Source organism: Salvelinus alpinus, chromosome 2, assembly GCF_045679555.1.
Source record: "Salvelinus alpinus chromosome 2, SLU_Salpinus.1, whole genome shotgun sequence".
In the NCBI taxonomy this organism is placed as follows: domain Eukaryota; kingdom Metazoa; phylum Chordata; class Actinopteri; order Salmoniformes; family Salmonidae; genus Salvelinus; species Salvelinus alpinus.
The window spans coordinates 85,393,938-85,417,541 of NC_092087.1; the positions used below are offsets into that span (position 1 = coordinate 85,393,938).

Genomic DNA, 23,604 nt, shown 5'->3' on the forward strand with positions numbered 1-23,604 from the left:
GGTGCGTGGTACCGGAACTGGAGGCACAGGACTGAGGGCACGCACATCAGGACGAGTACGGGGAGAAGGAACAGTGCGTACAGGGCTCTGGAGACGCACAGGAGGCTTAGTGCGTGGTGCCGGAACTGAAGGCACTGAGCTGGAGACACGCACCATAGGGAGAGTGCGTGGAGGAGGAACAGGGCTCTGGAAACGCACTGGAAGCCTGGTGCGTGGTGTAGGCACTGGTGGTACTGGGCTGGGGCGGGAAGGTGGCGCCGGAAATACCGGACCGTGCAGGCGTACTGGCTCCCTTGAGCATTGAGCCTGCCCAACCTTACCTGATTGAATGCTCCCCGTCGCCCGACCAGTGCGGGGAGGTGGAATAACCCGCACCGGGCTATGTAGGCGAACCGGGGACACCATGCGTAAGGCTGGTGCCATGTAAGCCGGCCCAAGGAGACGTACTGGTGGCCAGATATGTAGAGCCGGCTTCATGGCACTTGGCTCAATGCTCAATCTAGCCCTACCAGTGCGGGGAGGTGGAATAACCCGCACCGGGCTATGCACACGTACAGGAGACACCGTGCGCTCTACTGCGTAACACGGTGTCTGCCCGTACTCCCGCTCTCCACGGTTAGCCTGGGAAGTGGGCGCAGGTCTCCTACCTGCCCTTGGCCCACTACCTCTTAGCCCCCCCCAAGAAATGTTTGGGGTTTCTTCTCGGGCTTCCTTGCTAGCCGCGTACCTTCATATCTGCCTTCATACCATATCTGCCTTCATACCTTCATACCTTCATACCTCTTCATCCGAAGAGGAGGAGCAGGGATTGAACCAAAACGCAGCGTTGTAACTTGACATGATTTATTAAACAAAACGAAAATACGAAGGACACTTGAAACTAAACAAAATAACAAAACGATGTAGACAAACCTGGACTACGAACTTACATGAAACACGAAAATCGCACGAACAGGAAAAATGACTACATAAACCGAACGAACGAACAAACAAACCGAAACAGTCCCGTGTGGCGCAACATACACAGACACAGGAGACAACCACCCACAAACAAACAATGTGACACCACCTACCTTAACCTGTCTAGGATGAGAGTGGCGCTAGCGGCACTCCCCCCCCACCCCCACTGAAAAACCAGTGCCGCGAAATTCAAAAAATATATATTTTTTAAATATTTAACTTTCACACATTAAAGTCCAATACAGCTAATGAAAGACACAGATCTTGTGAATCCAGTCAACATGTCCGATTTTTTAAATGTTTTACAGGGAAGACACAATATGTAAAGATGTACACATTAGCACCTAAAAACACATTAGCATAATCCACCATCTTTTATTTGTCCACCAACACCAGTAGCTATCACCAATTCGGCTAAACTAAGATATTTATAGCCCCTAACCAAGAAAAAAACTAATCAGATGACAGTCTGATAACATATTTATGGTATGGGATAGGTTTTGTTAGAAAAAAGTGCATATTTCAGGTAGATGGCATAGGTTACAATTGCACCCACCGTCACAAATGGAATAGACAAACTACTTAGAGCAACGTGTTTACCTACTTACTAATCATCAAACATTTCGTAAAAATACACAGCATACACGAATCGAAAGACACAGATCCTGTGAATACAGACAATATTTCAGATTTTCTAAGTGTCTTACAGCGAAAACACAATAAATCGTTATATTAGCATAGCACATAGCACATAGCTGCCCAGCATTGATTCTAGCCAAAGTGAGCGATAAAAGTAAACATCGCCAAAATATATTAATTTTTTCACTAACCTTCTCAGAATTCTTCAGATGACACTCCTGTAACATCATATTACACAATCCATATAGAGTTTGATCGAAAATGTTTATATTTAGCCACCAAAATCATGGTTAGACAATGTGAAATGTAGCTCAGCTGGTCAGAAAAAGTCTGTGCGCCACTTAGACAGTGATCTACTCTTATACATAAATACTCATAAACGTGACTAAAAAATATAGGGTGGACAGGGATTGATAGACAATTTAATTCTTAATACAATCGCGGAATTACATTTTTTAAATTATCCTTACTTTTCAATACAGCTTGCGCCAAGCGAAGCTACGTCAAAAAACATGGCGTCCGAAGCCACTAACACTTTTCGACAGAAACACGATTTATCATAATAAAAATGTCCTACTTTGAGCTGTTCTTCCATCGGTATCTTGGGCAAAGGATCCTTTCTTGGGTCCAATCGTCTTTTGGTGGAAAGCTGTCCTCTTGCCATGTGGAAATGCCAACTGCGTTCGGGATGAACTGGAAGCGTGCCCAGCAATTCACAGCTTTTCAGAAATAAATGTCCCAAAATCGCACTAAACGGATATAAATTGCTATAAAACGCTTTAAATTAACTACCTTATGATGTTTTTAACTCCCATAACGAGTAGAAACATGACCCGAGTAATATTACTCCCTCCACTAATGCTTGGAACAGGTGCGGGTCGGTGGCCTCTATGCGCATGACGCAGCTCCAAAAGACTGACTAGCCTCAGGATTTTTTAATTTATAGTGCCTGTGAACGCGCAATCGACACGATTCAAATCGTCATCACGTAAAGACATCCAGGGGAAGACGTAAGCAGTGTCCGTATAGTCATAGCAATAACAGTGGCCTTTTAACTGACTCCAGAACAGTGGCCAAAATTTCTGGAATCTGACTCCATGTCAGGGAAATTGCTGTAGAATGGGCTCTGTTCCACTTAGAGACAAAATTTCAACTCCTATAGAAACTATAGACTGTTTTCTATCCAATAATAATAATAATATGCATATTGTACGATCAAGAACTTTGTGGGAAGCCGTTTCAAAAAATTACACGATTAGCATAAATAGCCACAACAGCGCCCTCATCCCCAACAGGTTATTAATATGATTCTCAATCAGAGGAGATGAAAACCACCTGCCTCTAATTGAGAACCATATCAGGTACCCATTAAACCAACATAGAAACACGAAACATAGACTGCCCACCCAAACTCACGTCCTGACCAACTAACACATACAAAAACTAACAGAAAACAGGTCAGGAACGTGACAGGTGGTCAGTCTTTAGGCTGCTGTACAGCTTGACAGACCATAGAGGATTGAACATTTATCCTCCTATATTTGAGGTTGTGACAATAACAGTTTCAGAACAATCAATGTAGAAATATGTGTTTACAGTTCTACAGATCTGTTCAATAAGTGGTGTTTGATGATGGTGATGATCATGACTTTGTTGAATTCATGAGGAAATTATTTTTGCATTATACATCATGTCAGCTTAAATAGACAAACGTAGACAGACATGCAACACATCACACACATAGTGCAATAGACTTAAAGACAGACAGTATTCACATAGACAACCATATAGCACAATACAACACAACACAATATGAGCCTGGTTCATTTTCAGTAATGAGGCCCTGTACCCTATTTACAGTTTATACTTCAATGTATCAGATGGAGTTATTCACCAGCTATAGAGTGAGTTGTTGTTTATGTTTCTAAGACTGCAGGGTGGGAGACAATGGCCTTGATAACAGCAGGAAGTGTGTTGGTTGTCTTTCTCTGGTCTGTGGCAGGTATGGTCTAATTCATAACTTGACATGTTTGTCAATTTACAGGCATCAGTGTGAGCCAATAGACCTTGGCTTAATTCTGATACCATTGTGTTGTGTGACTGTGTTTCAGTGGTACTGGGTCAGAATGGCTGGAGTGTGACTTACACCACTCAGAGTATCTGTACCTTGAAGGGGTCAACAGTGAAGCTGACCTGCTCTTACACATATCCCAGAGGCTATACAATCACAACAATGTTCTGGTTCACTAAAAATGATGCTGCGGGTCCTGTTAGTCTGAGTGATGACGCAGACTACAAAGGACGTGTGACATACCGTGAGGATAAAGAGAATGGTCACACCCTGTCAATGACAGAACTGAGAGAGAGTGACTCAGCTACATACAAATTCAGATTTACAGATCAGCCTGGAAAATGGAGATATACTGGCGATCCTGGAGTCACTCTGTCTGTCACAGGTACAGTTACATTCAATATCGTTAAACTGTTGAATTTCATTTAGTTCAGGATAAATGTCTTGGTTTGTATGTATGTCTGTATAACATAGGATTTCTTCCATCTTTGTATTAGAGTGATAAGTCAGTGATAAAGGGATTTACAGTGATATTGTTTATTCTCCAGGTCTTCAGGTGAAGGTGACTGGTGGACATCAGGATAAGACACTGACCTGTATCACCACCTGTACTCTGACTGACAACCCCACCTACATCTGGTACAAGAACGGACACAAAGTAAAGGAGGACCCTTCCAGCCTGTACTCAGACTCCTTTAGTGATGCAGACAGTTACTCCTGTGCTGTAAAAGGCCATGAGAATCTCCCTGCTCCAGCAGTGTGTGAGTGTGGACTTTTTAATACAATTTTCTTAGGAATACAATGTTGTTTAAAGTTGTGATACTGAGTATTGATCATTATTCAATAATTCAATTTTTTTCTCAGTTCTGTAAACTATTCAACATGTTGTTTTTAACTTTTACAACATCAGTGTATAGTAGTAGATATTGTAATTGAAGATTTATAGATTTATAAAAGGTGTTATATTGTCTTCTTGTCTTTCAGGTCAGAAGTGTTGGAGTGTGACTTACACCCATCAGAGTATCTGTGCCTTGAAGGGGTCAACAGTGAACATATCCTGCTCTTACACATATCCCAGTTATCATGAGATCAAACAAGCTTTCTGGTTTACTAAATGGTCTGGTATGGATGCTGAAGATCTGAGCTCAGCGCCAGGGAATGAGGGTCATATAAAGTACCTTGGGGATAAGAAGAGTGACTCTACCCTGAGAATCACAGACCTGAGATTGAGTGACTCTGCTGGGTACAGGTTCAGATTCATAACATCTGGAGAAAGGTTTGCTGGCTCACCTGTCTCCCTGACTGTCACAGGTAATCTGTCACACATTTCACATACAGTTGAAGTCAGAAGTTTACATACACCTTAGTCAAATACATTTAAACTCAGTTTTGAACAATTCCTGACATTTAATCCTAGTAAAAATTCCCTGTTCTAGGTCAGTTAGGATCACCACTTTATTTTAAGTATGTGAAATGTTAGAATAATAGTAGAGAGAATGATTTATTTCAGCTTTGAATTCTTTCATCACATTCCAAGTGGGTCAGAAGTTTACATACAGTCAATTAGTATTTGGTAGCATTGCCTTTAAATTGTTTAACTTGGGTCAAACGTAGCCTTCCACAAGCTTCCCACAATAAGTTGGGTGAATTTTGGCCCATTCCTCCTGACAGAGCTGGTGTAACTGAGTCAGGTTTGTAGGCCTCCTTGCTCGCACACGCTTTTTCAGTTCTGCCCACTCATTTTCTATAGGATTGAGGTCAGGGCTTTGTGATGGCCACTCCAATATCTTGACTTTGTTGTCCTTAAGCCATTTTGCCACAACTTTGGAAGTATGCTTGGGGTCATTGTCCATTTGGAAGACCCATTTGCGACCAAGCTTTAACTTCCCGACTGATGTCTTGAGATGTTGCTTCAATATATCCACATAATTTTCCTCCCTCATGATGCCATCTGTTTTGTGAAGTGCACCAGTCACTTCTGCAGCAAAGCACCACCACAACATGATGCTGCCACCCCCGTGCTTCACAGTTGGGATGGTGTTCTTCGGCTTGCAAGCCTCCCCCTTTTCCTCCATACATAAGATGGTCATTATGGCCAAACAGTTCTGAGCGGTATGACGGCTGCGTGGTCGCATGGTGTTTATACTTGCGTACTATTGATTGTACAGATGAACGTGGTACCTTCAGACGTTTGGAAATTGCTCCCAATGATGAACGAGACTTGTGGAGGTCTACAATTTTTTTTCTGAGGTCTTGGCTGATTTTTTAAATATTTTCCCAAGATGTCAAGCAAAGAGGCACCGAGTTTGTAGGTAGGCCTTGAAATACATCCACATGTACACCTCCAATTGACTCAAATTATGTTAATTATCCTATCAGAAGTTTCTAAAGCCATGACATCATTTTCTGGAATTTCCAAGCTGTTTAAAGGCACAGTCAACTTAGTGTATGTAAACTTCTGACCCACTGGAATTGTGATACAGTGAATTATAAGTGAAATAATCTGTCTGTCAACAATTGTTGGAAAAATTACTTGTGTCATGCACGAAGTAGATGTCCTAACCGACTTGCCAAAACTATAGTTTGTTAAGAAATTTGTGAAGTGGTTGAAAAAATAGTTTTAATTATGACTCCAACCTAAGTGTATGTAAACTTCTGCTGTTTCCTGAAGTCCACGATCATCTCCTTTGTTTTGTTGACGTTGAGTGAGAAGTTATTTTCCTGACACCACACTCCGGGGGCCCTCACCGCCTCCCTGTAGGCCGTCTCGTCGTTGTTGGTCATCAAGCCTACCACTGTAGTGTCGTCTGCAAACTTGATGATTGAGTTGGAACCGTGCATGGCCACGCAGTCATAGGTGAACAGGGAGTACAGGAGAGGGCCGAGAACGCACCCTTGTAGGGCCCCAGTGTTGAGGACCAGCTGGTTGGAGATATTGTTTCCTATCTTCACCCCCTGGGGGCGAGTCATTTATTTCAGTTACCTTAGCTTTCTTGGGAACAGGAATAATGGTGGCTCTCTTGAAGCATGTGGGGAGACTGGGATAGGGATTTTTTGAATATGTCCGTAAACACACCAGCCAGCTGGTCTGCGCATGCTCTGAGGACACGGCTAGGGATGCCGTCTGGGCCGGCAGCCTTGCGAGGGTTAACCCGTTTAAATGCTTTACTCACGTCAGCCACGGAGAAGGAGAGCCCACAGTCTATGGTAGCGGGCCATGTCAGTGGCACTGTACTGTCCTCAAAGCGAGCAAAGAAGTTGTTTAATTTGTCTGGGAGTAAGACGTCGGTGTCTACGACGGGGCTGGTTTTCTTTTTGTAATCCGTGATTGACTGTAGACCCTGCTACATACGTCTCGTGTTTGAGCCGTTGAATTGCGACTCTACTTTGTCCCTATACCGACGCTTTGCTTGTTTGATTGCCTTGCGGAGGGAATAGCTGCACTGTTTGTATTCGGTCATGTTTCCGGTCACCTTGCCATGGTTAAAAGCGTTGGTTCGCGCGTTCAGTGTTGCACGAATGCTGCCATCAATCCACGGTTTCTGGTTAGGAAACGTTTTAATAGTCACAGTGGGTACAACATATCTGATGCACTTGCTAATAAACTCGCTCACAGAGTCAGCCACTACATCAATGTTATTGTCTGATGCTATCCGGAACATATCCCAGTCCACGTGATCGAAGCAATCTTGAAGCGTGGAATCTGATTGGTCAGACCAGCATTGAATAGACCTGAGTATGGGCGTTTCCGGGGTTAGTTTCTGTCTATAGGCTGGGAGCAACAAAATAGAGTCATGGTCAGATTTGCCGAAGGCAGGGCGGGGGAGGGTTTTGTATGCATCACGGAAGTTAGAGTAGCAGTGATCCAGAATGCTACCAGCTCGAGTCACGCAGTCGATATGCTGATAAAATTTAGGAAGGCTTGTTATCAGGTTAGCTTTGTTAAAATCCTCAGCTACAATAAATGCAGCCTTGGGATGTATGGTTTCCAGTTTGAAGTTCTTTCAGGGCCGACGAGGTATCTGCTTGGGGGGATATACACGGCTGTGACTATAATCGAAGAGAATTATCTTGGAAGATAATGCTGTCGGAATTTGATTGTAAGGAATTCTAGGTCAGGTGAACAGAAGGACTTCCTGCATGTTGTTATGATTACACCACAAGTATTTAGTCATAAGGCATACACCCCCTCCCTTCTTCTTACCAGAGAGATGTTTGTTTCTGTCGGCGCGATGCATGAAGAAACCGGGTTGCTATACCGACTCTGACAACGTATCCATAGTGAGCCATGTTTCCGTGAAACAGAGAATGTTACAATCTCTGATGTCTCTCTGGAAGGCAACTCGTGCCCAAATTTCGTCCACCTTGTTGTCTAGAGATTGGACATTGGCGAGTAATATGCTCGGAAGCGGTGGATGGTGTGCTCGCCTTCTGAGTCTGACCAGTAGACCGCTCCGTCTGCCTCTCCTGCGGCGACCGCATTGTTTTGGTTCGGCCTCTGGGATAAGATCCGATGTCAGGATGGAGTTCCGAACAAGGGATCCGCTTCGGGAAAGACGTATTCCTGGTCGTAATGTTGGTAAGATGACGTCGCTTTTATATCCAATAGTTCTTCCCGGCTGTATGAAATATCACTTGAGATTTTCTGGGCTAACAATGTAAGAAATAATACATAAAAAAACAAAGAACTGCATCGTTTTCTAAGGACCTGAAGCGAGGTGACCATCTCTGTTGGCGCCATCTTGTGTCGACTTGGCATAGCTCATGGTGATCTTAGGCTTGTGTGTGGCTGCTCGGCCATGGAAACCCATTTCATGAAGCTCCCGACGAACAGTTATTGTGCTGAAGTTACTTCCAAAGGCAGTTTGGAACTTGGTAGTGAATGTTGCACCCCAGGACAGACGATTTTAAAGTGCTAAGCGCTTCAGCACTCGGCGGGCCCGTTCTGTGAGCTTGACTTGTGTGGCCTACCAATTTGCGGCCGAGCCGCTGTTGCTCCTAGATGTTTCCACTTCACAAAACCAGCACTTACAGTTGAACGGGGCTGCTCTAGCAGGGCAGAAATTCGACGAACTGACTTCTTGGAAAGGTGGCATCCTATGACGGTGACACGTTGAAAGTCACTGAGCTCTAAAGTAAGGCCATTCTACTGCCAATGTTTGTCTATGAGGATTGCATGGCTGTGTGCTCGATTTTACACACCTGCCAGAAACGGGTGTGGCTGTAATAGCTGGATCCACTCATTTGAAAGGGTGTCCACATACTTTTGAATATATTGTGTATTTAGGAGGATATTAATGATTTGTTTCCTTTAACTCCAGATGTTGTGTTGGAGATGGATCCTACATCTGTGTCAGAGAGGGAGAGAGTCACACTGACATGTAGAACCAAATGTACACTGGACCCCATCACAGCCTACAGTTGGTATAAGAATGGACAGCCTATACCAAACAGCAACACCTACTCTGCTGTCTATATCCTATTCTCAGTCAGCAGTGAGGATGCAGGCAGATACTCCTGTGCTGTAGAAGGCCATGAGGATCTCCCCTCTGCTGAAGAGACTCTCACCGTCAGATGTAAGTACATAGGGTTTAAATCATTAGCTTGCAATATTAACATTGTAAATATTTTGTATCTATCTCCAGTTGTATTCTTTATGAAGTAACATCATGTTGGAACCTCAGAGCATGTGCTTTACATTTTTCTCAATGTAATTATTTTAATATATCTTGTAAAATGCGCTGATGTACTTTATTTGCTAAATCTAATGTCTTCAGAAAGCCAAGATAATATATACCATAACCAAGATGTTAATGTCTTTTTAATGGTCCTTTACCAGATGGCCCAAAGAACACCTCGGTGTCAGTCAGTCCCTCTGGTGAAATAGTGGAGGGCAGTTCAGTGACTTTGACCTGCAGCAGTGACGCCAACCCACCTGTGCAGAATTACACCTGGTACAAGAACATGTCGATGAGACATTCTGGACAGAGATACACCATCCATAACATCAGCTCTGAGGACAGAGAGGGATACTACTGCGAGGCCCTGAACATTATTGGGAGAGAGACTATCCCTGTCCATATTAATGTTATATGTAAGTATGACACATTCTGTCTATTTTTGTGCTCTGTAACTTTACAGATTTCATTCTGACATCATGCATTTATTAACCCATGACCCTGCAGCAGTGTTTCCCTGGGTTCCTGTGGTGGGGGTGGGGGCTGTCCTGACTGCTGGAGCTCTTCTACTCACCATCTACTGCTATATGAAGAGGTGAGCCAGCCATTTACATCTACTGTATTAGTAACATATCAACTTCCACTAGAGGTCAGTAGAGAGCAGAACACACTCTGTCCCTCATTACAGGAGATCCACAGGAGGAAGTGATGCAACAGCAGACACACAGGTAATAATGTCAACAACCAAAGTTATTTCAATCCCAATACCACAGACAGTAAGCAAATTAATTTACATAAAAATGTAGAGGGAGTGGTTCGTAAAGTGCTAATTCAGAGTGTCTTCTTTCAGATTAAGGGACTCCCCTGTGACACAGCCCCTCAGAAAGATGCTGAGCCCTCCGATTATGAGAACTGGAGCGAACCACCACAGAAACTGGACAGTGACACAGACCCTCAGATAGATGCTGAGCCCTCCGATTATGAGAACTGGAGCGAACCACCACAGAACCTGGACTGAAGAGAACCACCACAGAACCTGGATTGAAAAGAACCACCACAGTACCTGGACTGAAGAGAACCACCACAGAACCTGACTGAAGAGTACAACCACAGAACCTGGACTGAAGAGAACCACCACAGAACCTGACTGAAGAGAACCACCACAGAACCTGACTGAAGAGTACCACCAAATTAATTTACATAAAAATGTAGAGGGAGTGGTTCGTAAAGTGCTAATTCAGAGTGTCTTCTTTCAGATTAAGGGACTCCCCTGTGACACAGCCCCTCAGAAAGATGCTGAGCCCTCCGATTATGAGAACTGGAGCGAACCACCACAGAAACTGGACAGTGACACAGACCCTCAGATAGATGCTGAGCCCTCCGATTATGAGAACTGGAGCGAACCACCACAGAACCTGGACTGAAGAGAACCACCACAGAACCTGGATTGAAAAGAACCACCACAGTACCTGGACTGAAGAGAACCACCACAGAACCTGACTGAAGAGTACAACCACAGAACCTGGACTGAAGAGAACCACCACAGAACCTGACTGAAGAGAACCACCACAGAACCTGACTGAAGAGTACCACCACAGAACCTGGACTGAAGAGAACCACAACAGAACCTGACTGAAGAGAACCACCACAGAACCTGGACTGTAGAGAACCACCACAGAACCTGACTGAAGAGAACCACCACAGAACCTGGACTGAAGAGAACCACAACAGAACCTGGACTGAAGAGCAACAGCATCAAACCAAAGCTAGGCCTCACAATGCTATTCTCTTACTATCATTATGCTTTCTTATCTATTAGGTTTTCCAGACAATGACCTTTAACTTTTGAGTGAATGCTGGAATTTAGAGTGTTATCCTAATGATAAATACAGTTTGTATATAGATGATAAATGGGATAGATTAGGCTTCTTCTATTTTTCTATAAGATTTTGCTTTTTCCAGATTTGATAACATTTCATGTAGAAATATGTTGAACTAAGACCAACACATGCTAGGTCATGCTAGAATAAACATCCCATTCAACACAGCTGAAACTATAGTAAGACCAACACATGCTAGGTCATGCTAGAATAAACATCCCATTCAACACAGCTGAAACTATAGTAAGACCACCACATGCTAGGTCATGCTAGTATCAACATCCCATCCAACACAGCTGAAACTATAGTAAGACCACCACATGCTAGGTCATGCTAGTATCAACATCCCATCCAACTTAGCTGAAACTATAGTAAGACCACCACATGCTAGGTCATGCTAGAATAAACATCCCATTCAACACAGCTGAAACTATAGAAAAACCACCACATGCTAGGTAATGCTAGTATCAACATCCCATTCAACACAGCTGAAACTACAGTAAGACCACCACATGCTAGGTAATGTTAGTATCAACATCCCATTCAACACAGCTGAAACTATAGAAAGAACATCACATGCTAGGTAATGCTAGTATCAACATCCCATCCAACACAGCTGAAACTATAGTAAGACCAACACATGCTAGGTAATGCTAGTATCAACATCCCATCCAACACAGCTGAAACTATAGTAAGACCACCACATGCTAGGTCATGCTAGTATCAACATCCCATTCAACACAGCTGAAACTACAGTAAGACCACCACATGCTAGGTCATGCTAGAATAAACATCCCATTCAACACAGCTGAAACTATAGTAAGACCACCACATGCTAGGTAATGCTAGTATCAACATCCCATCCAACACAGCTGAAACTATAGTAAGACCACCACATGCTAGGTAATGCTAGTATCAACATCCCATCCAACACAGCTGAAACTATAGTAAGACCACCACATGCTAGGTAATGCTAGTATCAACATCCCATCCAACACAGCTGAAACTATAGTAAGACCAACACATGCTAGGTAATGCTAGTATCAACATCCCATCCAACACAGCTGAAACTACAGTAAGACCACCACATGCTAGGTAATGCTAGTATCAACATCCCATCCAACACAGCTGAAACTATAGTAAGACCACCACATGCTAGGTAATGCTAGTATCAACATCCCATCCAACACAGCTGAAACTATAGTAAGACCACCACATGCTAGGTAATGCTAGTATCAACATCCCATTCAACACAGCTGAAACTATAGTAAGATCACCACATGCTAGGTAATGCTAGTATCAACATCCCATCCAACACAGCTGACACTATAGTAAGACCACCACATGCGAGGTAATGCTAGTATCAACATCCCATCCAACACAGCTGAAACTATAGTAAGAACACCACATGCTAGGTAATGCTAGTATCAACATCCCATCCAACACAGCTGAAATTATAGCTAGCCTTGATTAGTAATCACAGCGTCAGCTTTGGACTAAGGTCCAATGTGATAACTTGAAATCTGAGGAAGAAAGTTCGGTTTAAGAAGTAGTATGACATTTTAAATGATGCTGTACATCTATGAATATATGCTTAATGATAAAAAGACCCAGTAATGCTCGACTGCTGAACAGCGCATATAGCGGCCAACAGCATTTGGGCCAGCACGATGGTGGTAGATATGACCCACTCTCACTAAAACTACTGTAGCAGAGTGAGTCTCATCAGGGTATAAGATGCCTGCATACTCACTATGTACAAGCATACATGATAACACGCGTAAATGTATTACTAGCAGAAGATGAATAAGAATGAATAACAGTAGCTAATACATGATGACTAGAATGAAGTGATCGCTACAGTAGCATACAATGATGGACCGACAGGGAGGCCTACCTATGTAAAATACATAACAGGATTAGAACATGGCTAATAAATCAGCCTGAACCTACTGTTGCAGATAAGGATGAAGTAAATATTAGAGTGACACAAATTATACCATAAAATGGAAACTAATAATGTGACTCATGCAACAGTATCAAATTGTATTTGTCACATGTGCGGAATACAACAGGTGTAGATCTTACAAGGAAATGCTGAATACAACAGGTGTAGATCTTACAGGGAAATGCAGAATACAACAGGTGTAGCTCTTACAGGGAAATGCTGAATACAACAGGTGTAGATCTTACAAGGAAATGCTGAATACAACAGATGTAGATCTTACAGGGAAATGCTGAATACAACAGGTGTAGATCTTACAGGGAAATGCTGAATACAACAGGTGTAGATCTTACAGGGAAATGCAGAATACAACAGGTGTAGATCTTACAGGGAAATGCTGAATACAACAGGTGTAGATCTTACAGGGAAATGCAGAATACAACAGGTGTAGATCTTACAGGGAAATGCAGAATACAACAGGTGTAGATCTTACAGGGAAATGCAGAATACAACAGGTGTAGATCTTACAGGGAAATGCAGAATACAACAGGTGTAGATCTTACAGGGAAATGCTGAATACAACAGGTGTAGATCTTACAAGGAAATGCTGAATACAACAGGTGTAGATCTTACAGGGAAATGCAGAATACAACAGGTGTAGATCTTACAGGGAAATGCTGAATACAACAGGTGTAGATCTTACAGGGAAATGCAGAATACAACAGGTGTAGATCTTACAGGGAAATGCAGAATACAACAGGTGTAGATCTTACAGGGAAATGCTGAATACAACAGGTGTAGATCTTACAGGGAAATGCAGAATACAACAGGTGTAGATCTTACAGGGAAATGCAGAATACAACAGGTGTAGATCGTACAGGGAAATGCTGAATACAACAGGTGTAGATCTTACAGGGAAATGCAGAATACAACAGGTGTAGATCTTACAGAGAAATGCTGAATACAACAGGTGTAGATCTTACAAGGAAATGCAGAATACAACAGGTGTAGATCTTACAGGGAAATGCTGAATACAACAGGTGTAGATCTTACAGGGAAATGCAGAATACAACAAGTGTAGATCTTACAGGGAAATGCAGAATACAACAGGTGTAGATCTTACAGGGAAATGCTGAATACAACAGGTGTAGATCTTACAGGGAAATGCTGAATACAACAGGTGTAGATCTTACAGGGAAATGCTGAATACGACAGGTGTAGATCTTACAGGGAAATGCAGAATACAACAGGTGTAGATCTTACAGGGAAATGCTGAATACAACAGGTGTAGATCTTACAGGGAAATGCTGAATACAACAGGTGTAGATCTTACAGGGAAATGCAGAATACAACAGGTGTAGATCTTACAGGGAAATGCTGAATACAACAGGTGTAGATCTTACAGGGAAATGCTGAATACAACAGATGTAGATCTTACAGGGAAATGCTTACTTACAAGCCCCTTAACCAACTATGCTTTCAGAAGTTACAAAAAAATAAGTTACGAAAAAATAAGTGTTAAGTAAAAAATAGAAAATAAAAGTAACAAATAATTAAACAGCAGCAGTAAAATAACATTAGAGAGGATATATAAAGGGAAAGGGGGTACCTAGTCAGTTGTACAACTGAATGCATTCAACTGAAATTTGTCTTCTGCATTTAACCCAACCCCTCTACAGGGGGTATTGTACAGAGTCAATTTGGGGGGCACCGGTTAGTTGAGGTAATATGTACATGTAGGTAGAGTTAAAGGGACTATGCATAGATAATAAACAGAGTGTTGCAGCAGTGTCTTGGTAGCCCTTTGATTAGCTGTTCAGGAGTCTTATGGCTTGGGGGTAGAAGCTGTTAAGAAGCCTTTTGGACCTAGACTTGGCGGTCCGGAACCGTTTGCCGTGCGGTCGCAAAGAGAACAGCCTATGACTGGGGTAGCTGGAGTCTGACCATTTTTATGGCCTTCCTCTGACACCGCCAGGTTAGAGGTCCTGGATGGCAGGAAGCTTGGCCCCAGTGATGTACTGGGCCATACGCGCCTTTTGGTCGGAGGCCGAGCAGTTGCCATAACAGTCGGTGATGCAACCAGTCAGTATGCACTAATGCAACCTTTCATAAAGTTGAGTCACGGACCTGTTAATGGTGGGTCGCGACGTGTCATTGTAAATACATAATTGTTTCATTAATTACTGGAATTGATTTGGCCAAGTGCATCTGCGCTCTCTGTTCAATGTGCTTTCTGCTTAAGCTGCGGTCTATGCTCAGTTTGGCAGCTGCACGAGTGTGAGAGGGAGATGCCTGTGTGCATCGGAGTTGTGTACCGGATCTCTTTTTCTGCGGTTTTCTTGAAGATCACTCCGCTACACACGACGCAGCGCTGTCGTTCAGATTGTTGGCATTTTATAACCGGTGATAAGCAGTAATAAGGGAGTACTAACTAACTCTCATAGTAGTATATGCGAGTTTCTCTTTCAAACAATCCCCTGGCCTTGTACACGGCTAATAGCTAACATTCTCCAAAGCAAGCTAGCTACTGATAGTGCAACCCTAGTAACAGTACAGATGAAAATGAAAAATGATCAGGCCTACTTTACATCTTACTGTAGAAATTATTGTTGAAAACTAGTCTAGGTTGGAACTGTTGCTGTTAATAAAATACAATAATAATTGTTATTCTTAACTGGAATAAACTGATGCTTTTTGAGGCAAACACATTCACAGTTCTGGGCTGCTCATCTACAGTAGGAAGCGGTCTCCTGCCTGACTGAGAAAGCAGTAGATGTTCTGGTCCAGTTTGGCACCACATACCAATGTGAGTCAGGGTTCTCAACTCTGACATACTTAAAAAACAAGTACAGAAACAGTTTCAAGGCTGAGCATAACCTCAGTGTTGCACTGTCAAAAACAGAGCCCAGAATAGACATGCTCTCATTAGGACTGTGTGGGGGTTTTCTGGTCTACAGATGTGATCAATCCGTTTATTCCAGTTCAGAATAAAAAAATATGTATTGTAGTTTAAAACTTCTTATGGCTGCAAGGGGCAGTATTGAGTAGCCAGTTAAATCGTGCCCATTTCAAACGGCCTCGTACTCAATTCTTGCTCGTACAATATGCATATTATTATTACTATTGGATAGAAAACACTCTCTAGTTTTTAAAACCGTTTGAATTATTTCTCTGAGTGAAACAGAACTCATTCTGCAGCACATTTCCTGACCAAGAAGTGGAATGTCAGAAATCGATGCTCTGTTCAACTTCATGCCTATACATGGGCAATGAACGTAAGAGTCTACGTACACTTCATACACCTTCCCCTGGTTGTCAAGAGGCGGTGAGAGAAGAAATTTCGTGTCTATCTTGGTCTGATGTGGAATTAAAGCTCTTTGTATGACGTGACCGTCCATTTCCTGTTTCTGGAGCGCGCGAAAGAGGACATGGATTTGCCTTCTGTTTAGCTGTCGTTATGGACGACTAACATCTCCGGTTTAGATTTTATTTGATACATGTGACCATATCATCGTAAAGTATGTTTTTTCAATATAGTTTAATCAGATTATTGAAATTTTTTCGGGAGTTTTGCCGTGTTCCGTTCTCTGACTTTGTTGACGTTGGAGAGATCCGTGCCACTTGGCAAGTGCCCATGCTAAATCAAGAGGGAAATTTGCCGTTCCAGATCCAAACAACGACTGTTCTGGACAAAGGACACCTTGTCCAACATTCTGACGGAAGATCACCAAAAGTAAGAAACATTTTATGATGCTATTTCTAATATCTGTCGTGCATGTGAACTGGTCGTCGGCGCCCAAGTGTTTCTGGCTATTGTGGCTACGCTAATATAACGCTATATTGTGTTTTCGCTGTAAAACACTTGATAAATCGGAAATATTGTCTGGAATCACAAGATGCCTGTCTTTCAATTGCTGTACACTATGTATTTTTCAGAAATGTTTTATGATGAGTATTTAGTTATTTGGCGTTGGTGTCTGTAATTTTTCTGTCTGCTTTCGGTGCAATTTCTGACTATAGCTGCAATGTAAACTATGATTTATACCTGAAATATGCACATTTTTTCTAACAAAACATATGCTATACAATAAATATGTTATCAGACTGTCATCTGATGAAGTTGTTTCTTGGTTAGTGGCTATTTATATCTTTATTTGGTCGAATTTGTGATAGCTACTGATGGAGTAAAAAACTGATGGAGTAAGAAAAGTGGTGTCTTTTGCTAACGTGGTTAGCTAATAGATTTACATATTGTGTCTTCCCTGTAAAACATTTTAAAAATCGGACATGTTGGCTTGATTCACAAGATGTGTACCTTTCATATGCTGTGTTGGACTTGTTAATGTGTGAAAGTTAAATATTTAAAAAAAATATCTTTTGAATTTCGTGCCCTGCACTTGAGCTGGATGTTGTCATAAGTGTACCGACGTCGGGCTGCAGCCAAAACAGGTTAACAGCAACAGTTTCAACCTAGACTTTCAACAATCATTTCTACACTAAGATGTACAGTAGGCCTGATCATTTTTCATCTGTACTGTTACTTAGGGTTGCACTATCAAAAAGCCTGTGTATGTGTTCTGTTATTCATCTGTGTGATGTGATCAATCCTTTTATTCCAATTCAGAATTAAAATGATTTATTGTATTTTAACAGCAACAGTTCCAACCTAGACAGATATGTTTTTAATGGAGGAAAATAAACATTAATACATACTTATATGGATATTTAATTTAATTGTTATTTGTTTTTGTCTATATTGCATTTGTTTTTAGGCATAAGGGCAATGACATGTACTGATAATTATGTATAGTTGCATATTTTCCTGAGTTTGGGTCCCAGGAAAACACAGAATGTTGTATTCGGTCTCAGGCTGAAAAGGTTGAAGAACCCCTGCACTAATGATCTAGCAGATGCTCTGAGCAAATCAGAGTAGAAGTGCAGCTAAAGTGTAACTATACAAATGCACTAGTCCAGACCAGTCTGCAAGTTCATTTGAAGGCTTCTAGTTTAAACTGTGTAAGGGAATAGGGTTCCAAGAATAATAACCAGAAATATTGTGTACAACATTTGAATAGTGACTGTCGGCGAAAGTCACACCGACTAATGTGACTGAGATTACCTGTAAAATGTAAGCTATGGCTGATAGTGTGCATTGATTGCAGCGGTTTCGTGAGCTGGACACATACTGTACTAAACTAGTTAACGTCCACAGACTGAAATACTACTGAATCACTGTGATAAACACCATCTTCTGCTCATGATCAGAAAACATTGCTTCTCACTCACTGTATAGCAACACATAGCCTGTATGCTAGTCTAGTATAGACTACTTCCTCCTTGTATGGATGAAGGACTGTTCTCCATGATGGTTCACGGAGCACACTGACTCAGCTCAAAGCTGGTATTGGGAACAAACAAGGAGGCAGTATGATAGACTACTCCTGAGGCTAATTCTACTTAGCTAGCTAGTTTGTATCCAGCTATTAACTGAAAACAGAGCAGCAACATGGTTGATCCTCGCAATTAATCACATCACCGCAGCAGCCAAACATTGCAACATGAGCATATTGAACGATGCGGGCGAGGTTCAAACACAGCTAGCGAGCACTTACAAAGAAAACATTATATCAGAAATTAGCAGCATAGCGAGAAACAGCTAGTTACAGCAGCAGAGTCAATGGAGAAAAAGAAGCCAGCGCTTAGTAGCAGCAAGCGGCAGAAGGATGTAAGAGCAGACCCGGTCAATAAGGAAGTCGTGAATGATACTAGCCTCTAATTGGTGCAATCTCAGTTGAGGCGGGCACTCGGGTTTCCTTTCTGAACTAGCTCCGCTTAATAAATAGCCTTATTTTCTTGTGTACATATCTGTTTTTGATATTTTTCTATGGGATTTAGCCAATTCCAGATTTTTTATAATAGATAAAGTATTGGCTTGTTTTAGTGACACAAAAGGAATAATATTGATAAGAGCTTTTAAATAATTTTAGCTCTGGAGTTGCTCCTGATTTGTTTAAATATGTTTTACTTTGTATTGGTGTCAGATATTATTTGTCATTTTATATTTTATATTATGTTATACCATATTGTTCAGTGTCATAATATTGCTTGTTTTATTATCAAATTATGAATTATTACTTATTTTAGATACATTACATTTTGCAGTTTTTTTTTACATTGAATACAGTACAAGTATCATGTTGTAAATAAGCTCAAAGTTAGACAATAAATAGACAACAAATAAATCAATTATGTTTCTTGTATTTCTGCCTATTGTACACATGATGGCGCCATTAAACAACATAATGCATGAGTGGCTAGCCTGTAGGCCAGCCAGGCATACTCCATTACTGTCAGGAGATAAACTGTAATAGATCAACAATCAGCACTGTTCATCAACAAACACACACACGAACATGCACGCACACACGCACACACACGTAAACACACACTGAGTCTGGAACTTGCCAGAGTCTTTCCCGGTAGTTCAGACGTTGTATGGGTGTGTGTGTGTGTGCCTGCGTGTGTGTGTGTTTGTGTTTATATGTGTGTGTGCGTGTGTGTTTTTGCTTGTGTGTGTGTGTGTGTGTATGTGTGTGTTTGCTTGTGTGTGTGTTTATATGTGTGTGTGTGTGTTTTTGCGTGTGTGTGTGTGTGGGTGGTATGGGTATGTTGCTCCCTAGACTACTGCAGGAGTACTCTAATGTAAGTGGTCCAACAGATTTACTAGGTGGTAAAGATCTGGATGGACTATTTCTACATTGATCTCATTTCTTTGGTTCTTTGGGAATGTGGTTCATACTGCTACTGGTGTCTGGAGCTCTACCCCTCTGCCCTATCAGACGCTCAGAAGTCCATCCAGCTCGCCCCTGATTGGACAAAGGGATACTTCTTTAAGGGGAGTGCACCGATGGGGTTGAAGGTCAGTGTCTGAGCTTTCTACTGTGAACGTGGACATTGCTGATTGTGTGTGTGTGTGTGTGTGTGTGTCGGTCTGTCTTCTCCCTCTCTCCACTCCTTCTATCTCCCCATCCTTTCCTCCCTTCACTCTCACTTCATCTCCTCTACCTCCCCTCCCCTCCCCTCAGTTGTCCTTGAATGGCTTTCTGAATAGGAATGGACCAGGGTTTGATGCTGCGTGTTGCTACTGATGTCCACCTGACAGCACAGTAGAGATCACAATGGTGTGTTAGATGTCTCTGCATGAGAGCCTTCAGTTTAGAGCTTCAGTTTAGAGCTTTAAATAGTATCAACATCGTTCAACACAGAGAGAAAAGTACAACGATTCAACTCCTTTCTGGCAGCAAAGGAAAAACAAGCTTTGTTATTGGTTCCATTGTACTTGTGGGACTATGCTATTGGTCCCATTGCATGTATTTGGACTGTGCCTGCTGTTTGTCCTCCGGTCCAGGGGGTGGAGCTGGAGAGCACCAGCCTGGTGATCAGGTTCCCAGACAGCTAGATGCAGAGAACCCCTCCCTCTCCTCAGAGGACCAACTCTATAGGCCTCAACACCTCCTCAGCCTCCCAGTACGCATCCACAGGGTAAGGACATCCATCTGTCTGTCAAAACATCATCTACGATTTATAAACATATATATAAGCATGTATAATGAATAATTATGAGTTATTCTAAAGTGTTACCAATCATCTTATATAATCTTTTGAAATGTTCAAAGTGATGGAAGGAGGAAGCAGGAGCACAGGTGCAGGTGTTTGTGTTTTCATACTGTTTGTCTCTCTCTCCCAGGACCAGGAGGATGGCTCCCATCAATGGTGACGAGTGTTTCTTCTGGAGGACCACCGGCTGTTTCTATGGTGACAAGTGTCGCTTCAAACACAAGCCTGACCAGAAAGGAAGAGACAGGAAACCATGGCAACCCTGACCACCACGCAGTGACTGGATAGTAGAGAGGGAGGAGGATGATGAAGATTAAGGAAGAAGATGAGGGACTGTGTCCCTACTTTAAAAGGGAACAGGATGCTTGGGGGGTTGTCACTCTGTTTGTAGTCCTCTGGCACAGACCACAGATCCCAGACAGAACACTGGACATATAGAATGAGTGTGTGAAGTGTCAATCAAAGTGAAGAGGAGTGCACCTCTGATTTCCTTCCCCCTCTCCCTCGGCCTGAGCTGTGAAACATGGAAATTACATCATCATTAGAACCTTGAAGGGATCTTTGCCCAGTGAACCTCCTCTGTGATGACCATGTTGTAGACACTAAGGGGGCTGACATCTGTTGTTATCATGTGTTTTACTGTGTATGTATGTATGGTCATGTGACTGGACATGTGACCTGAATGTGTGACCCCTTGTGATGTCACTTTGCCAGCCTGATGCCATAGGGTGCCAAGTAATTGCCCCTACAGGGGATAAATAATCAATGCTTTTTAATTGAATATGGGCATGTTCCAGGCAGACTAAATTGCACTCACCTGCCTTCTCTCACAACACATGGATAGGTGTTTGTTTAAGGTGTCAGCTAACCCAATCATGATATAGCAAACTGATGCACGACTGCACAGTCAGTGACGTGGCACGCAACCATGAGTCATCCTGGAACGTCACCAGTGTCCATGGGGTGTTCTACCATCCACACTAGACCACCTTAAATGAAACAAGTAGTGTGCTGCTGTGGATATTGGAACAAGACCCATAACACCTTCCTAATATTGAGTTGCACCACCCCCTTTTGCCCTCAGAACAGCCTCAATTCGTCGGGGCATGGACTCTACAAGGTGTCGAAAGCGTTCCACGGGGATTCTGGCCCATGTTGACTCCAATGTTTCCCACAGTTGTGTCAAGTTTGCTGGGTGTCCTTTTGGTGGTGGACCATTCTTGATACACACGGGAAACTGTTGAGCATGAAAAACCCAGCGGCGTTGTAGTTCTTGACACACTCAAAGCAGTGCGCCTGGCACCTAATACTGTACCCCATTCAAAGTCACTTTAATATTTTATCATGCCCATTCACCCTCTGAATAGGCATACATACACAACCCATGTCTCAAGGCTTAAAAATCCTTATTTAACCTGTCTCCTCCCCTTCATCTACGCTGATTGAAGTGGATTTAACAAGTGACATCAATAAGGGATCATAGCTTTCACCTGGATTCACCTGGTCAGTTAATGTCATGGAAATAGCAGGTGTTCCTAATATTTTGTGCACTCAGTGTTTGTTCAGTGGACTAACACATGTATGTTCAGTGGACTAATACATGTATGTTCAGTGGCCTAATACATGTATGTTCAGTGGACTAATACATGTATGTTCAGTGGACTAATACATGTATGTTCAGTGGACTAATACAATTGAAGTTGACTAAAGTGACAATATGAGGAGTAAAGAATGATTGATTGAGAGCATCAATGTAAAATGACAATCTGTATCCTCTCAGCATGTGGGGGAGCTGGGTGTACAAATGATTTACTGTTTTATTATGTCAATCAGTTGTATTAATTCATAATAAAATACAGTTTTATCAAATCAGATGAAGTTTCATTATTAAATGTAATTTTTATCTGTATCTTTATCCGCTGCAACGTGGCGTATATTTATATTTATATTTACGTTTCCCTCTCTGATTGGATTGTCTGAATTCACTCGTCGAGTGACAATTAAAGAAAAAAAATGACATTGATGAAAGATGTGAATTCCTCTAGCCTGGCAAAGACATAGACCGTATCTAGGAAAACGATTTAGGCTTTGCCTGTTCCTCTCTGCCCCTGGCCGCTGTTCCTCTCTGCCCCTGTTCCTCTCTCCCCCTGTTCCTCTCTGCCCCTGTTCCTCTCAGCCCCTGTTCCTCTCTGCCCCTGTTCCTCTCTCCCCCTGTTCCTCTCTGCCCCTGTTCCTCTCTGCCCCTGTTCCTCTCTGCCCCTGTTCCTCTCTCCCCCTGTTCCTCTCTCCCCCTGTTCCTCTCTGCCCCTGTTCCTCTCTGCCCCTGTTCCTCTCTGCCCCTGGCCCCTGTTCCTCTCTGCCCCTGTTCCTCTCTGCCCCTGTTCCTCTCTGCCCCTGTTCCTCTCTCCCCCTGTTCCTCTCTCCCCCTGTTCCTCTCTCCCCCTGTTCCTCTCTCCCCCTGTTCCTCTCTCCCCCTGTTCCTCTCTCCCCCTGTTCCTCTCTGCCCCTGTGCCCCTGTTCCTCTCTGCCCCTGTTCCTCTCTGCCCCTGTTCCTCTCTGCCCCTGTTCCTCTCAGCCCCTGTTCCTCTCTGCCCCTCTGCCCCTGTTCCTCTCTGCCCCTGTTCCTCTCTGCCCCTGTTCCTCTCTGCCCCTGTTCCTCTCTCCCCCTGTTCCTCTCTGCCCCTGTTCCTCTCTGCCCCTGTTCCTCTCTGTCCCTGTTCCTCTCTCCCCCTGTTCCTCTCTGCCCCTGTTCCTCTCTGTCCCTGTTCCTCTCTCCCCCTGTTCCTCTCTGCCCCTGTTCCTCTCTGCCCCTGT

At 42.9% G+C, this 23,604-nt stretch overlaps 2 protein-coding genes and 2 long non-coding RNA genes across 4 annotated transcripts in view; all 4 read left to right on the top strand.

Annotated features, from left to right (window-relative positions):
* LOC139545119 (B-cell receptor CD22-like) overlaps window positions 1–23,604 on the top strand; it is a 176,306-nt gene that overhangs the window by 56,914 nt on the left and 95,788 nt on the right. The window lies entirely within an intron of this gene.
* LOC139551849 (B-cell receptor CD22-like) overlaps window positions 4,124–23,604 on the top strand; it is a 98,986-nt gene continuing 79,505 nt past the window's right edge. The window contains exons 1-7 of the mRNA XM_071363207.1: window positions 4,124–4,133; window positions 4,219–4,431; window positions 4,655–4,981; window positions 8,992–9,246; window positions 9,510–9,764; window positions 9,856–9,943; window positions 10,037–10,076. Coding sequence (XP_071219308.1) covers window positions 4,124–4,133; window positions 4,219–4,431; window positions 4,655–4,981; window positions 8,992–9,246; window positions 9,510–9,764; window positions 9,856–9,943; window positions 10,037–10,076 — 1,188 coding nt within the window. The remainder of the gene's footprint in view (window positions 4,134–4,218; window positions 4,432–4,654; window positions 4,982–8,991; window positions 9,247–9,509; window positions 9,765–9,855; window positions 9,944–10,036; window positions 10,077–23,604) is intronic.
* Window positions 11,421–17,889, top strand: LOC139545420 (uncharacterized). Its single transcript, XR_011669070.1, has 2 exons — window positions 11,421–13,303; window positions 14,599–17,889. It is a non-coding gene; the product is annotated as an uncharacterized lncRNA (long non-coding RNA).
* Window positions 20,586–22,662, top strand: LOC139567994 (uncharacterized). Its single transcript, XR_011673488.1, has 2 exons — window positions 20,586–20,715; window positions 20,921–22,662. It is a non-coding gene; the product is annotated as an uncharacterized lncRNA (long non-coding RNA).